Source organism: Bactrocera neohumeralis, chromosome 3, assembly GCF_024586455.1.
Source record: "Bactrocera neohumeralis isolate Rockhampton chromosome 3, APGP_CSIRO_Bneo_wtdbg2-racon-allhic-juicebox.fasta_v2, whole genome shotgun sequence".
NCBI classification, from domain to species: domain Eukaryota; kingdom Metazoa; phylum Arthropoda; class Insecta; order Diptera; family Tephritidae; genus Bactrocera; species Bactrocera neohumeralis.
The window spans coordinates 76293585-76308511 of NC_065920.1; the positions used below are offsets into that span (position 1 = coordinate 76293585).

Consider the following 14927-nt stretch of genomic DNA (forward strand, 5'->3'; position numbering starts at 1 on the left):
GCATGTACCGATAGTGGCCCAGCGCTGGCCAAACTTCCGCGAAGCCCAGCCATCTAGTAGTAGAACACAAGAGGATACGGAGCGCCGACCCGCTCCGATTCTACTAATAGCGGTGCTAGGGTGCCTTTTCTTTCTAGCTCATCAGCTTTACAATTTCTTGCAATTCCGCTGTGGCCTGGCACCTATACCAGTCTTATCATAAAGATACTCTATGATATGGATAGCGAGGTTAGGCATTCTTTGATCAGCACTGAACGCACCGTTAATGAGTTCAAGGCTTGTATCGCCGCTCTGCTATCTGAGTGAATTCCCTGAAAGAGGCTGGACAAGTAAATCTACTTCTACCTTAATAACTGCAACCTCAACCTGGAAGACACTGCATTAGTCGGGGAGTCTGAAAAATCAGTGAAAAATGTTCGCAAGTACGTCTGTTGAAATTAATTTTACAAGACTACTTGCTTGGAACTCATGTTCCCATAGTAGTTATGCTTTTGACCATTTTTATGTGGACAGCAACTGACAACTTACTGTAAGACTTAGATAAAATGTTAAATATGAAGTACATGTTGGAAATCTAGTGATAAGCGATGACTTTTTATATGACAAATATGGCAATGTTCCATTGAAAATAATATGCTTGGTAGATTTCTTAGTACCTGATAGCTTAGTACCCTCATAGCTTCATCGAATTAGTTTTCTCAAAATTTAAGGGAACACGCAAGTTGTAGAAACATTTAGGTTAGGGTAGATAAGGTTAGGTTGGAATCATTGAGTGACACCTTTAAGCTTCATATTATAAGATTTATCGTATAAGCCACAATATTCAGAGGAGAAGTGGCAGAAGAAAATATAACATATTACGTCTAGTAAAAATAAATCCATTAATATTAGAAATTATTACTACGCTATAAGCATTTGGGATCCCCACGGTATGATACACTGGAGGAGGTATCGATAGTGAGTGAACTGAACTCCATCTGGTATCGCAAAGGACCAAACTGGTCTGTGCATGTCTTATTGGCCTGCCAGATTAACCTAACCTTTGTGATAGCTTCACCCACTTTTCTTTGAGTAACCGTCAAATATGGACGCCAGCAAAAAGTAAATGCGCCATATTTTACAGTTCTTCGCCAATAAAGGTGAAAACGTAAGCCAAATGACTGAAAATGTGAATAGTGTTTATGGTCCTCACAGCCCGTTCAGGTAAATTTGGTGTCAAAGATGCACCACACTCTGAAAAGCCATTTATCGATTCTAATGGAAATCGCTGAGTTCGATCGTCATGTATGCTCTGCTTCGAATCCCCGGCAGCTAAATACAAAAACCGTTTGGTATCATTTAAATAAGGTTGGTTCTAGAAAGATGCTCGATTGGTGAGTGCCACACGAGGAAGCGCCAAAGGCCTCATGGGTCGAATATCCATTTCTGAAAGGTATGGTTACTGGTGATGAGTGTCAATCAAAACCCGTCTTGATCGAATCACGTAGACTATACGAAACGCAATTAAATCAGAGATGACGGTCAGGATGATTTTTCTTTTGACATAGTTCAGCGAATTAAAGACAGCGCATGGACGAAAACACTCCAGCTCTGAAAGTATTCGAGGAAGAGGAAGACATTCACTACGTCAGAAAGGCCAGGTGGATAAGGAATTGGCTTCGCTTGGAATCTCGAATTGGCGCCACATTGTGAAAATGAAGAACGACTGGCGTGCTGTTGTAAACAGAAAGACATTGGACTTTCTTACTACTAAAAATCGGTTAAAAGGGCATAAAAGCAAAATTTTTAAATGAAGAAGAAAAGGGGGAATAAAATAACAAAAATCAAATAAAATTGGCTAATCAGAGACACAAAAGTAAAATAGTAATATGTAAAATAATATATGTAAACAAACCAATCAGAATCCAATTAAAAGAAATTAAGCTTTGTTTAAAACAAATAATTTCCATACAAACATATAAAATATATGTTTCATATGCAAACACTTTTATTTATATTGAATAACTTTTATATGTAAATCCGTTAAAAACTAAATTATTTATGAAATCTACAATTTTATTTTATTTTTTAGAACATCTTATATGTTTATGTGTATATGTAGGCATGTATAAATGGTATTTTTTATGAAAATAAATTTAATGGTATATATAATATTTATATATGTATGTATTTGTGTATGTATTATGTTAGGCTTGTGAAGAAAATATAGTCAAATGCAATAAAAACACATTTTAAATTAATAATTTATATGTGTTGTGTACATATACAGTTAACAGTTATGCATTTATTACAAATGTGAAATATATATAAATGTGTTATACGAAAAAAATGTATGTATTTTTGTATTATTATTTAGTTTAAATTATGTTTTACAAAATTATTTCCAATACAAGAAATTTAAAATGTACATATTTAATTGTTTAATTAGACTAAAAATTATAATAATTAAAAAATTAATTTAATTATAAAAATTAATAAAACACAAAATTTCGTCCGTTTTTATATACAATTGTAGTTAGTGACATAGTTATGTTTATTTTTTTAATATTTTAATGCTGAAATTTGAAATTTAAAATAGAGAAATTTAATGTTTTGGTATACAAATTTCGTTAGTTGTCAAAAGGTTGTATATACATGACTTGCTTGGCTTATTTTGCGAACAAAATCTTATGTCACGTTATGTTATGCGTTTTAAAAATGTGAATTTTTTGGCTGTGAGATATAATGATTGTCATGTGAAGAGCACTCACTAGAGTAACAGCAAAAATTGGACGATTTTTATATCAAGGCATGTGAGTTAGTAACAAAATGGTGCGAATATGTTTGGTGAATTTTTTGGCACAAATGTATATGATGTTCTATACTAGCGCTTATTTTTATTTAATAATTTTTTCGAACATTGAATTAGTCTATTTTAAAACTCTGCCAAAATAGAAAATTCATTGAATTCATAATTTTTTTTGATATTTTTCCAAAAAAAAAAATTATCAAATAGAAAATATTTCGAGTTTAGTTTTTCGTGATGTATCTTCGAAAGTACTTTTGAAATCGCGAAATTTGTATTGAAAATAGTTTGTTAGTTTTTCGTGATGCTTTTTGACATTTTTGCGAAACAAAAATTTAATACCCAGTTTTCATATTGAAAATATTTTGAGGTTAATTTTTCGGGATGTTTTTGAACACTTGAAAGTTTTCAGAAAAAAAAAAATTAGGAATCGCAATTTTTATTTTGAAAAAATTTTGAGGTTAACTTTTCGTGATGTTTTTTGATACTTGAAACTTAAAGAAAAAAAATTTGAAATGCGATTTTTATATTGGAAATTTTTCTTGACAGATAGAACATATTTTTTTCAAACGAATACTTAATTTAATTTTTCTCATTTCAATTTTGAATATTTTTGAAAAACTAATAAGTAAATATTGCGAAGATAAATACATATACATTTTTAAAAAGATCTTTTGTATTTTTAAGACGATAAATATCAATTATCGAAATGTAACTCTTCGTGGAGTATTAGGTACAATTTTGACAAACCAACTACGCCTTATTCAAATTTATGATTTTTTTTCACACTCCCTTATATCAGCTGATCAAATTTGAGCCGTACCGACAAAAAAAAATTCTTGTAATCTAGTCGATTTGTTTTGATCCTGGAAATACTGAAATTAAGCCTATCACTTCACTAGTCAATTCAACAGACCAACAAAATTCAATAAGGAGACCGACCAATTTTTGTTTGCAAAGATTTAAAAAATTTGAATTTTTAATGCCACAGCGCAGAGTATTCACAAATGCTGTTTTAAATCTTGGAACTATTTGAAAAAATTCAACAAATTTACAAAATAAGTTTCCATAAATTCAGTTCAGTCCTAGCTTACCTTCAGGCGCTTCAGTTATATTTTCTGTTCATTTTATATTCTGGAATTTGTAAACTTGATGCATAGTAAATTTAAAAATTTAACTGCCTTAAAGACACTTGAAAAAATTGGCTTTAGAATTTAGGCGCCTCAGAATTTTTAAAATAATTTTTCAGACATTGGCAGCTTGCTAGTGTCGTAGCTTTTTGATTCTTACTGCATATTTTTTGACGCTTCTTTAATTATTATGATTTTGTGAACACTGTAAAATGATTGAGAAGTCTGTTTTCGGACGTAAATATGTATTTATTTTATTTTCATGTTATGTTTTACAAATAAAATAAAATTTTTATATAATATGTTTTATTATGTAGATATGTATGCAAATTAATTGTCATCGTCGAAACTTAAAAGCTAAAGAAAGAACAAAAGCATAAATTTTAAAACTAAAATTTAATACAACATAAATTTATATTATTTAACTATGAACATTTTTAAAAGTACATATAGTTAAAAACTAAAGTTCAACGAAATGCGTTAATTAAATAAAAATATTATAAATGTAGATATTTTGAGCATAAACAAATGGGGGTAATGAATAGTTTTTAAATTTTTCGTTTTAAGTTTTAAATTTTTTGGAATTTTTCAAAATTTTTCGAATTTTATAAATATTTTTAAATTTTTGAGTTTTACTCAATATTTAAAAAAAAATTTCATCTGATCAAAATTTGTTACTAATTGAAAACTTTTGAAAACTTTCTATACTTCAAAATTTTTTCAATTGATCAAAATTTGTAAAGTTTCAAAATTTGCAATATTTCAAAAATTTTCAAAAATCGCAATATTTCAAAAACTTTTAAAATTTTAAATATTTTATAAACTTTAAAAATTTTAAATATTTAAAAAAAATTTAAAATTTGCAATATTTTAAAAATTTTCAAAACTTGTCAATATTTAAAAATGTTTAAAAATTTTTAATATTTCCAAATTTGTTTTTATTTCAAGAATTTTAAAAACTTTCGATACTCCAAAATTTTTTCAATTGATCAAAATTTGTCAATATTTCATATATTTTTAAAATTTTCCATATTTAAAAAATTTTCCAATATTTCAAAACTTCAAAATTTTCAATATTATTATTTTTTAAATTTCAAAAACTTGTAAATTTTGAATATTTATAAAATTTTCAATATTTCAAAACGTTTTAAATTTTAAAATTCGTCAATGTTTAAAAAAATCTATTTTATCGATTTTTCTTTTCAATTTTGAATTTTATGTTTGATTTTTCGTTGTTTTTAAATTTATTTCACTTTATCGTATTTAAAAATATCTATGTACGTTTGAATTTTAAAACTTAATATTGCAACATTTGTTTTTGAATTATTTTTCTTTTTTGTTTTTGTTTTTACATTAAAGCGAATTTAAGGTAAACTTATACGCATATAAATACAATCGAGAATACATTTTAAATACATTTTGTATATATGTAAAGTTATATAAATTAAATGTTAAATAATGTATATATATATGGGTGTGTGTGTGTGTTTTAAAAACAACATAATCGAAAAAATTAGGTGCAAACTAATCGTAAGAATGCCGTGGGATTTTTTGTTCTTGCATTTGTTAGCATCTGAAGCTTACGAAGATGCCTCGAAACCGTTTTGGAACAAAAATTTTAACGAAATCTACTTGTGCGCACTTAAAATGTAAAAATTAAATTTTTACATGCTAATTGCAGATTTTAATAATTTCAATATATTTTTTTAATTTTCTTCTGCAACACTACAAATTAACGGTATATTTATATGTGAGTAATGAAATGCACTAAAATGTATACATTGAAGTATATACATATATACTATATATGCGTGTGTATGTGACAACTACATGGCTAAACAACTACAAATACAATGTTCAACTCGTTGCTTGTTTTGTTGTTTTTATTGCGAATCGCTTGCACACTACTAAATGAAACAAACAAACAGCATTTTTGCTTCGCACGCTAAACGTTTTCTTGCGCTTCCACTACAGAATATTTTCAATTTCAATAAGAAAAGTTAGCTTCAAAGTGTGTGTGTGTATGTGCACGCTTGCATATGTGTGTACATAGAAATTTTGTTTTTGAAGTGAAAAAAGTTGGCTGGTGTTTGCTGTTGCTGTAAATGCTACATTCCATATGTATGCGTTCACATGTGTATGTGTGTATGTGTGTGTGCGCTTATGTATTTTAGGACTTACGGTAATTGTATATGTACATACAACGCGCTCATAGTAAATTAGCACATAATTATTGCCTAAATCATAATTGTGGACTCACCACCGCCAACGATACTCAGACCGTTCATGCGTAACACATGTGGATTTGTTGTTATCGCTGTGGTGATGCCGACGCCACCAACACTATTTGGTGTTGTTATTGCCGTTAATGTATTTGATGATGAATTACTTGTATTGTAATTGTAATTATAATTATTATATTGACTGCTGCTAATGCTGTTGTTAGTTGCTGTATTGTTGTTGGTATTCGTAGCGCTACTAAATGCGGTTGCTGTCGTCTCGATGACCGGTGTTTGCGGTGAGTCCAGTGGTCGTATGCCAACAAATGAGGATTCAAGCCAACATTTTCTAAACGAATCGTGCAAAGAAATTGGAGAAAAATAAAATTTATTTTATTAGTAAAAATTTCCAAAATGTAAAAATGAAATAATTAATTATGCGTTTTAATGTATTATTTGTGGTTAATAATTTTTGTTAGCTGTTAACGCTGTATTAGTGATGGTGTTTCAGTGCTGAGCATTTTAACTCGGCATTTTATTAATATTTTTAATATTTAGTAGAGCAGGTTGCCATGCGGACATTTTTTAAATGTGTACACCGAAAAAGTTATTAAAATTTTAAAATATGGCGGTTTGTTAAATAATTTCTAATATTTCGAGCAAATTTTTGTTAGTATATTACAGAAACTGAAATAAGCCCTGTGTCTGCAAATAAATAGCAAAATTCAATATATTCTTTATTTCCCATTTAAATCGTGCCTAAATCATATTTTTTCTTTCAGATATGTAATAATATGGAATTTTTTGACATTTTGTATTAAACAAGTGAACCTGCAGCTTTGAAAAAATTAAAGCAAAATATGCAGAGATTTCTTAGAAAGCAGCCGATTGTCCAGGGCGTATACGCAACATTGGATTTTTTATCTTTTGCATTATTTTTTTTTTCTCAAAAGCAAGCTAGTATAATACTATGACGAAAATATATTCGAATACAATATTTAACGCTCTATAAAACACGTCTTAATGAGTTTTTTCCTAAAATCGCTATTTTAAAAGTTGTAGCCAGTTAAAGTTATACATCAGACGTAACTTTTAAAGTATTGCTTTTATGGAAAATATCATTCAGATCTTTTTTGTACAGCGTAAAAGTTCGTATTCGATTATCTTTTCGTCATTCGTTCGCTTGCTTTGGAGATAAAAAAAATCAATGAAAAAGACAAAAAATGGCATGTTGCGTATACGCACTGTGCAATCGGTTGCTTTCTAAGAAATCGCTGCATATTTTGCTAATTCGTATTTGAATTTCAATAAAATTTATATTTTATTAATTTTTGATTTATTTTTATTTTATTTATTTTTGTTATTTTATATTTATTTATTTTTTGTTTTATTTTATATTTATTTATATTTATGTTTATTTTTTATCGCTTAAAATATCTAATTTTTAGTTTTCTAAATTGAAGAATTGAAAATTTCTTTATTTTCAGACTGCTAGTGTAACTTAATGGAAGCTACGTAAAAATAAATTCAAAAAATGTGCATAATAATATCTAAAAAAATTTTTATGTAATTCATCAAAGCTCACAAAAGTATTAATTCAAGCATCAAATCATAAAAACGAGATAACAGCGAATACAAGGGTAAATAAGCGTGATAGAAACGCTTCGTCATTTGGGTAAGTACATAAATCACTTTTCTCCTCACACTTCATTTCTATATACTGCTATATATTCTTGTAAAAAAAAAGCTTAAGATGGAAGAAAGTAATGTTTTAGAAAAAAATTTAAATAAAAATTACTGCTTTCTTCGAGTTTTAGAAATTTTATAAAATGTGAACATAATTTTCTAAAATTTCTAAATCTCGATGTAAGTAGTGTTTTTGCATTTCAATTATTTTTCTAAAATGTTTCTTTATTTTATTACTCTCATACTCAGATGTTTTTATATATATGCAAATTTTGCACAATAAAGCTAAAAACACTCCAAAACTTAAAGAAAATTTCAAAATGTGAAAATATTTAAAACTCCATTTAAAAGTTACTCGTTTAGTCCCGTTTTCAAACTAATAATGACTTGAAACATAATAATGTGTTAAATCGCGCTGGACCTTCAAACCTGTTACCTTCAAAATAGCTTTGTAAAGAGACCTACACTCGTGGCCACGCAAACCTTACCACTACACTTTCTTGAATTTTTTTACGGACTTTTTCGTTCATTCGGGATTTTCTCCAATTTTTTATTTTTAGTAACCATAAGTAAAGTTCATTGTTTTATCTTATTACAATTTATTCCTGTGCTTATACAAAAGCGGCCGATTTTATTGTTTCTAAAGTGATACACCAACTAAATTTCGTGTTTCAATAAAAAAAAAAAAATTATTAATTTCAATTATAGTGTAATTAAAATAAAATTAAAATAATAAAAAATATCATTTTTTCATCGCATGCCAGTCTCTTACATTTTGAGCTCATTTTGTAAAGCTCACTATTTTTCAATTGATTTATCTATAGCTATATGTGTTTTGTTTTTAATTTTTAATATTTTTGATTAATAACATGTCATTAACTTATTTCTAAATAAAAAATTTGTTTACCTCAAAAAGTACCGCTATAAAGTGTAGTCAAATATGCACAATACTTAAAAATTTTGAGTGGTAAGGTTTGCGTGGCCACGAGTGTATGAACAAAAATTAATTTTTTCTACCGAAATATGCCAGTTTTAAGTCCTTATCAGCATTTTCATAGAATTTTTAACCCAACTTTCGACATTTCATCACAGCTATTTCTTTTAAACAATTTTGTTTTTATGGTTTAACTCTAATTTTCTAATCCGAACTCTTTCTTCTTCGCTTGTAATTATAAATTTTCTGCACAATGAAACACTAAACTTTTTCGAAATCATTTGTTAAAAAAGTTTCATACAAAAGTTACAAGTCTTTCAGCTAAAATTAATAGCAACTCTTTGCAGTAATGACATTTTCGCAAGAAATAAACTTTTTACTTTATTACACTTCGAAAACTTATAATGTAACGTCACGTACATTTATTCTTATTTGCCAGGCAATCAAGCTCTTTAAACACGAAGCGCTGCCAGCGCAAGTCTTTATTTGTTTTGATTATGCCACAAGCACACTGTAGCCAGCATACTAGAAGCTGCAGTTTGGTACATGCTGCCACACACATTTATTTACATTTACGGTAGACACATATGAATTGGAGTTCATCGCAACGCAGTGGATGATTCATAACCCAATAACCTAAATACTGTTCTCGAAAAATGTTGCACAGCCACTTTATTGCCATAGGTTAGGACAGCAGGCAATTTGTATTGCAAGCATGCTGAGATAAAAGCGCATACATTAAGGGTTGTAAAGAAATATTAACATATTAGCATATGTTTGCGGGAGTTTAACATATGGTTTAAAGAAATTCGAGTCTTTTTTCATAGGTTATGTGCATATGTGTACTGAAAAAGCCAACAAAGTGCTTTATTTACACATACCACGAAGAAATATATAAATATTTGTAAATATATATGAACAGTACGCAGTATCAGTTTACACTTTGCATCGGATTGCATTGCCCTACACCCATTTTTTCATTTACCCCCATTTGTGTATTGCAATTTTTGCTGAACTGCAAGCGAAATGTATGTACCAGCGCAAAGTTTATTGATTTTTGCACCCGCTCATGAGTATTGCACGCGCATTCACAGTCGCCAAAAGTGCAAACGTAAGCGTAAATTAAGCTTTTGTTGTAAATTGCAGTGCTTGCGCTGCTAGCAGTGGAGGTGCAGCGCAAGCAGAGACAAAAGAGCGTGATAAACATCTGATTGCGTACCGGCATAACGGAGGTTGCTTAGATAAATATATGTTGTATATGTGTGCGTGAGTCTTATATACGACTTTGTGTATAGTTGTGTCTTTGAAAGCATTCAAGTTGACAATGAAAATCATGAATAAAATGTAAAAGTAATTGATAAGGTCGCGATTCAAGTAACTTAGCTAATTAAATTTTGCATGAAAACTTGAAGGTAATTTAGATTATTTTACGGGTTATTCAGGAGTTCTTCATTTCTATGTCTTCACAAAGGATTACATAAACATGGCAGTCCACGTGCATCTCTCTAGATCAGCAATCTAACCTAATCTAAACTAATCTAAGGGTTATTTGCAGATTTCTACAAACAATTCATGAGCCTAAAAAAACTCTGAATAACAACAAAAATCATAACAAAAAGTTAAGAAATTTTTTGAGTCTAAAATAAATTATTAAAATCCGCCGAAAATAATGAGGATTTTATGTTATGTATACGCCGTGGTTACTAAAAAGCAATAAGTTAGTTAATTTTTTTTTAATGAAGCCAGTTCCGATTATATTAAAAGAGATTTGGATCGTCTTAGGAAACCGAACTTAAACCAAAAAAAAACTTGGATCGTTTTAGAAAACTAAACTAAAGCCAAAGAAATTCAAATGCATGTTTAAAGTGATAATAGTTGGATTACGTATACGCCGTGGTTATCTTAATGGTAGCAAGTTAGCGGTTTTACTGTAGATGCGACTAGTTAAGGTTACCTTAAGTTATTTGCAACGTTCAAAAAATACAATTATTTTTTCGCAAACCCGCCTCTGATCTCTTATATCATCAGTCATATAAGCTTGACCGAACAGTTTTCTAAAGCATTGAAATAAGAGGATACGCAGTTTTTAATTCTTTAAGAACTTACTTATTACTAACTTATTGTTATGTATATTATTAAGACTTATTATGAAGTATACATTAAACTCAATTTCGAAACTCGAAGACAAATATTTCGATCTTCGAAAATAATTTCGAAAATGAGTAAATCTAAAAAAAATATTTTCAATAATATCTACTTCGAAATTCGAAAGCAGATTTCTCCATATACGAAAATAGTTTCGAAAATCGCCTAAATTTGAAATTTGGATTTTGACGTATTATAATATATACATTAAACTCAATTTCGAAATTCGAAGACAAATATTTCGAACTCGAAAAATAATTTCGAAAACCTAGAAAACCATTCTTTCAATATGATTAAAAAAAACTTTTCAATAATACCAACTTTGAAATACGAAGGCAAATTTTTTCATATTGGAAAAAATTTTTTCATATTCGAAAATTTGACATTTGAATTTTGATTTTGGAGTGTTCGTCTACGGTTTTTGAATCTTTTCTATACGATTTTACGTGCTTTTGGAGTGGCTTAAAGAACGTTGAATACTTTTCGATTTTGTTATTTGTTTTATAATTGGACAAACAACTTTTTATATCGAATGGAGATTTAAATATTTTTATTTGTTCATTTTATGAAAATACAAATTGTAAATACAAAAACACAGACCAGCAATAGTTCCTTTGATAGATGTTTCAAACATCAAGCAAAAATTAAGAAAAGTAGGACTATTTTATGTCATCTAACATTTTTATATGAAAAATGGAACTTTTATTTATGACGTCATACAACTTTTTTTTTTTATTTTTTGTGGGGTATGACTTTAATTCTTGAGCTGAAATTAAACGTGTACCTCCATAGCAATGACAGCTATGGACCAGTAACCTAACGAAACCCAAACCATTCCTGAACTGAATTTCTATACTATTTTCTTTCTTTTGTTGTCAATGACATTAAACTTTGCTAAAATATGCCTAAATGTAGGCAAAAGCTTACTTTTACTATTTTATATCGAATTTTTCGTAAACCTAAAAAACGAAAGCAATTTCAACCATAAAAATTGTCACAAATATTTGTTCAGATTGTATATGCTCACATATGGATACCGAATATTGTTTTAAATAGTCACAAAAAGCTTAATCAGACCAGCAATAGTTCCTCAATTGATAGATGTTTCAAACATCAAGCAAAAATTAAGAAAAGTAGGAGCTATTTTATGAAATTCTCACATTCTGTTATATGAAAAATGAAACTGAAAATGGATGATTTATTATTTCATACAACTTTTTTTTTTATTTTTTGTGGGGTAGGTTTCCAAAAAGCTAATTTTAGTTTTATTCTATTTATTTATAACTTTTTGGTTTTTATGTGAGTTTAGATCGAAAAAAATATTCGAATAAAACATAAAGATTTCTTAGATTTAAACGACCTACCTATAAAACTCAAAAACTACATAGAATTAACTAAAATACTAGACCAGTAATATAATAATGTTCTATTTCACTTAGTCTTAATTTTTAATAAGCGGAACTTAAAAGCAATAATTTTTTCATAAAACTGCAAACTCACTTGCTTTGTTTATTTTGCACAAAAAATTCTCTTTCAAATTCCTTTCATATATTCATTTATTTAGCGAATTACTTTCGTGCATATGCTCCAATTTCGTACTTTCAACGCAAGCTGCCCTCAAGCGCCGCTTACACAACTTTCTTTTACCCAAGCGCTTACTGCGGTTTTAAGCAAATTTTCAAGGCTTTTTAATTGCATTAACTTTCCACACTTATTTACTTAAAATTTTTACCGAAAAAACACCAAACACTTTTAGTGGAAGTTTAGTCAACTGGAAACTGACTTTTCACTCCCGTTGCGCAAGAGACACGTCTAACATCTGGCACGTTGCAGGCAGCAATGAAACAGAGTGCGCTTGAAACCGTGTAATATGTACTGCTAACCCCGCATAGATATACACAGAGTCAAACTATTTCGTACATAAGTACATGAGGGCAGACACACAGGAATATATGTTGACCCAGCAACGACTACAAATACTAACTATATAAGTATGTATGTGTATGCTTGTAAATACCGCAATGCCTGCTTTACACAAGGAAGGTATTTGTGTGGCAAACACACACACATGTACATACATAGTTACAGTAGCATGAATTTTTCTTATGTGTTGCAGAGGTGACTTGGAGTGGTTGAACTACAACCAGCAAAAAATGTCCCGTACATAGCGGAATCATCGTTTTATTGCCAGAAAAAATGAAAAGTTGTTGAAAGATAATACATACATACATATACTATATATATATGTGTATGTATGTCTGTCCAAGTGCAAATAAGCGTTAAAGCGAAGAGTTTGCGACAGCCTAGGCTTCCAATGACGTAGCAAAAGCGCCACTGGCGCCTGAAATTATGTTTCATTTCACTTGTTTTCCCGCATTGTTGTGGTAGTCTCCGTCTTGGCGGCGCGGCGGATGCTGTTTTCTGTTATTGTCTGTTCGCTTTGTTTTGTGGTTGGGTTCATTGTGCATATATGTACTGGCGCACGACATTTTACGAGCGTTAAAAGCCCTTAATGTCCTTATGTAAACATGTCTTGTTATGTACTCAAACGCAATGTATGTACGTGTGTGTGTGTATGTGTATCCCTTTGACTATGCGTCATCTGATGACTTATAGTTTTCTTCTGGATGCTTCCTTAGCAAGTTCGTTTTTATTTTGTCTTGAAGCGATCTAATGTACTAATGTACTAATTGCTAAACAGCTGATTGTTGAAACGTTCGCTGAAGCCCATGGGCATAATTTTTAACTTGTATGTGACAGATAATAATTATAATCGGAAAAAGATTAGCATATAAAACAGTGACGCTAATTCTTAAATACAAAAAAAGAAAATTACTAAAAGGAAAAGGAAGAAAATATGACAAAAATGAAAGAAATACTAATTTATTGGTTATATGTTAACTCCAAATGGAAGAGAGGGAAGGTGGTTGAGTTTTTAAGGGTAAACAACGGTTTTTTCGATTTCCGTAAAAACTTTAAGTCCTATTATAACTTAAAATAGCAATGTTGTAGGTAATAATAATAATAAATTTTGATAGTTTTGTGAATAAAAATGATATTTTTTTGTATTCTCAATACTAAAATTTTTATTTTGAATCAAATATATCAACAATTATAAACTTTCGAAGTATGATTTTGATTATTTTGTGAGTAAGAGTGATATTTTTTTTATTCTCAGTACTAATTTTTTTAAATCAAAAATTTCGGAGCATAATTTGAATCAAATATATCAACAATAATAAACGATCACTCTAAAAATTTATATTTTAATATGCAGCTAAAATCGTGAATAAAATTTTTCACAGTAAAAAACTTTACTGCAAGCTTTTATAAACTTTTTTCATGAAAGTTTATTGCTTCTTGCTTTTCTTCTTCCGAAACAGTTTCGATTTCGCATAAATTATTTTATTGAAAATGAAGCGAAGTAAGCTTTCCCTTAAAGATGTAATGGTTAATACGAATTTTCTCAAAATTAAGGTGAAAGATTTCTGTCTTGAGCTTTCCCTAAAAATGTAATTATTAATAATATTTCACTAAAAGTTGAGATGAAAGCTTCCTGTCTTGTGCTTATTAATATTAGTAGCAGTAGTTCACAGAAAAAAGTTTATAAAAGCTTGCAATAAAGTTTTTTAATGTGAAAAATTTAATATGAAAGTTGTTTTTAGTTTACTTATCTTCTTCGAAAAGGGTTTGGAGTTCGCGAACAATATTTTATGGAAAATGAATTGAAGCAGTTTAGAGTTCGCATACAATATTTTACTGAAAATCAAATGAAATAAGCTTTTTCTAAAAGTATAATGGTTGTCATACTTTAACTAAAAGCAAAGATGGAAGTTTTCTGCCTTGAGCCTTTTTATAGTAGTAGTAGTAGTTCATACTACAAATTTTATAAAAGCTTGAAGTAAAGCTTTTTAATTAATGAAAGCTTTTACTTTGTTTCACTAAAAATTCAGGGAATTATGCTTTCAAGAATATAAAATATGCAGTACAATGTATTAAAGCAAAAGTGAAAGCTTTCTGTTTGAATT

General features: G+C 29.1%; 1 protein-coding gene across 12 annotated transcripts in view; it reads right to left on the reverse strand.

Moving 5' to 3' along the window:
- The window catches only part of LOC126752139 (serine-rich adhesin for platelets), a 226881-nt gene that overhangs the window by 10969 nt on the left and 200985 nt on the right, over positions 1-14927 (reverse strand). For all 12 annotated transcript variants that reach the window (XM_050462719.1, XM_050462720.1, XM_050462722.1 and 9 more), the window contains one exon: positions 6176-6483. In XM_050462719.1, coding sequence (XP_050318676.1) covers positions 6176-6483 — 308 coding nt within the window. The remainder of the gene's footprint in view (positions 1-6175; positions 6484-14927) is intronic.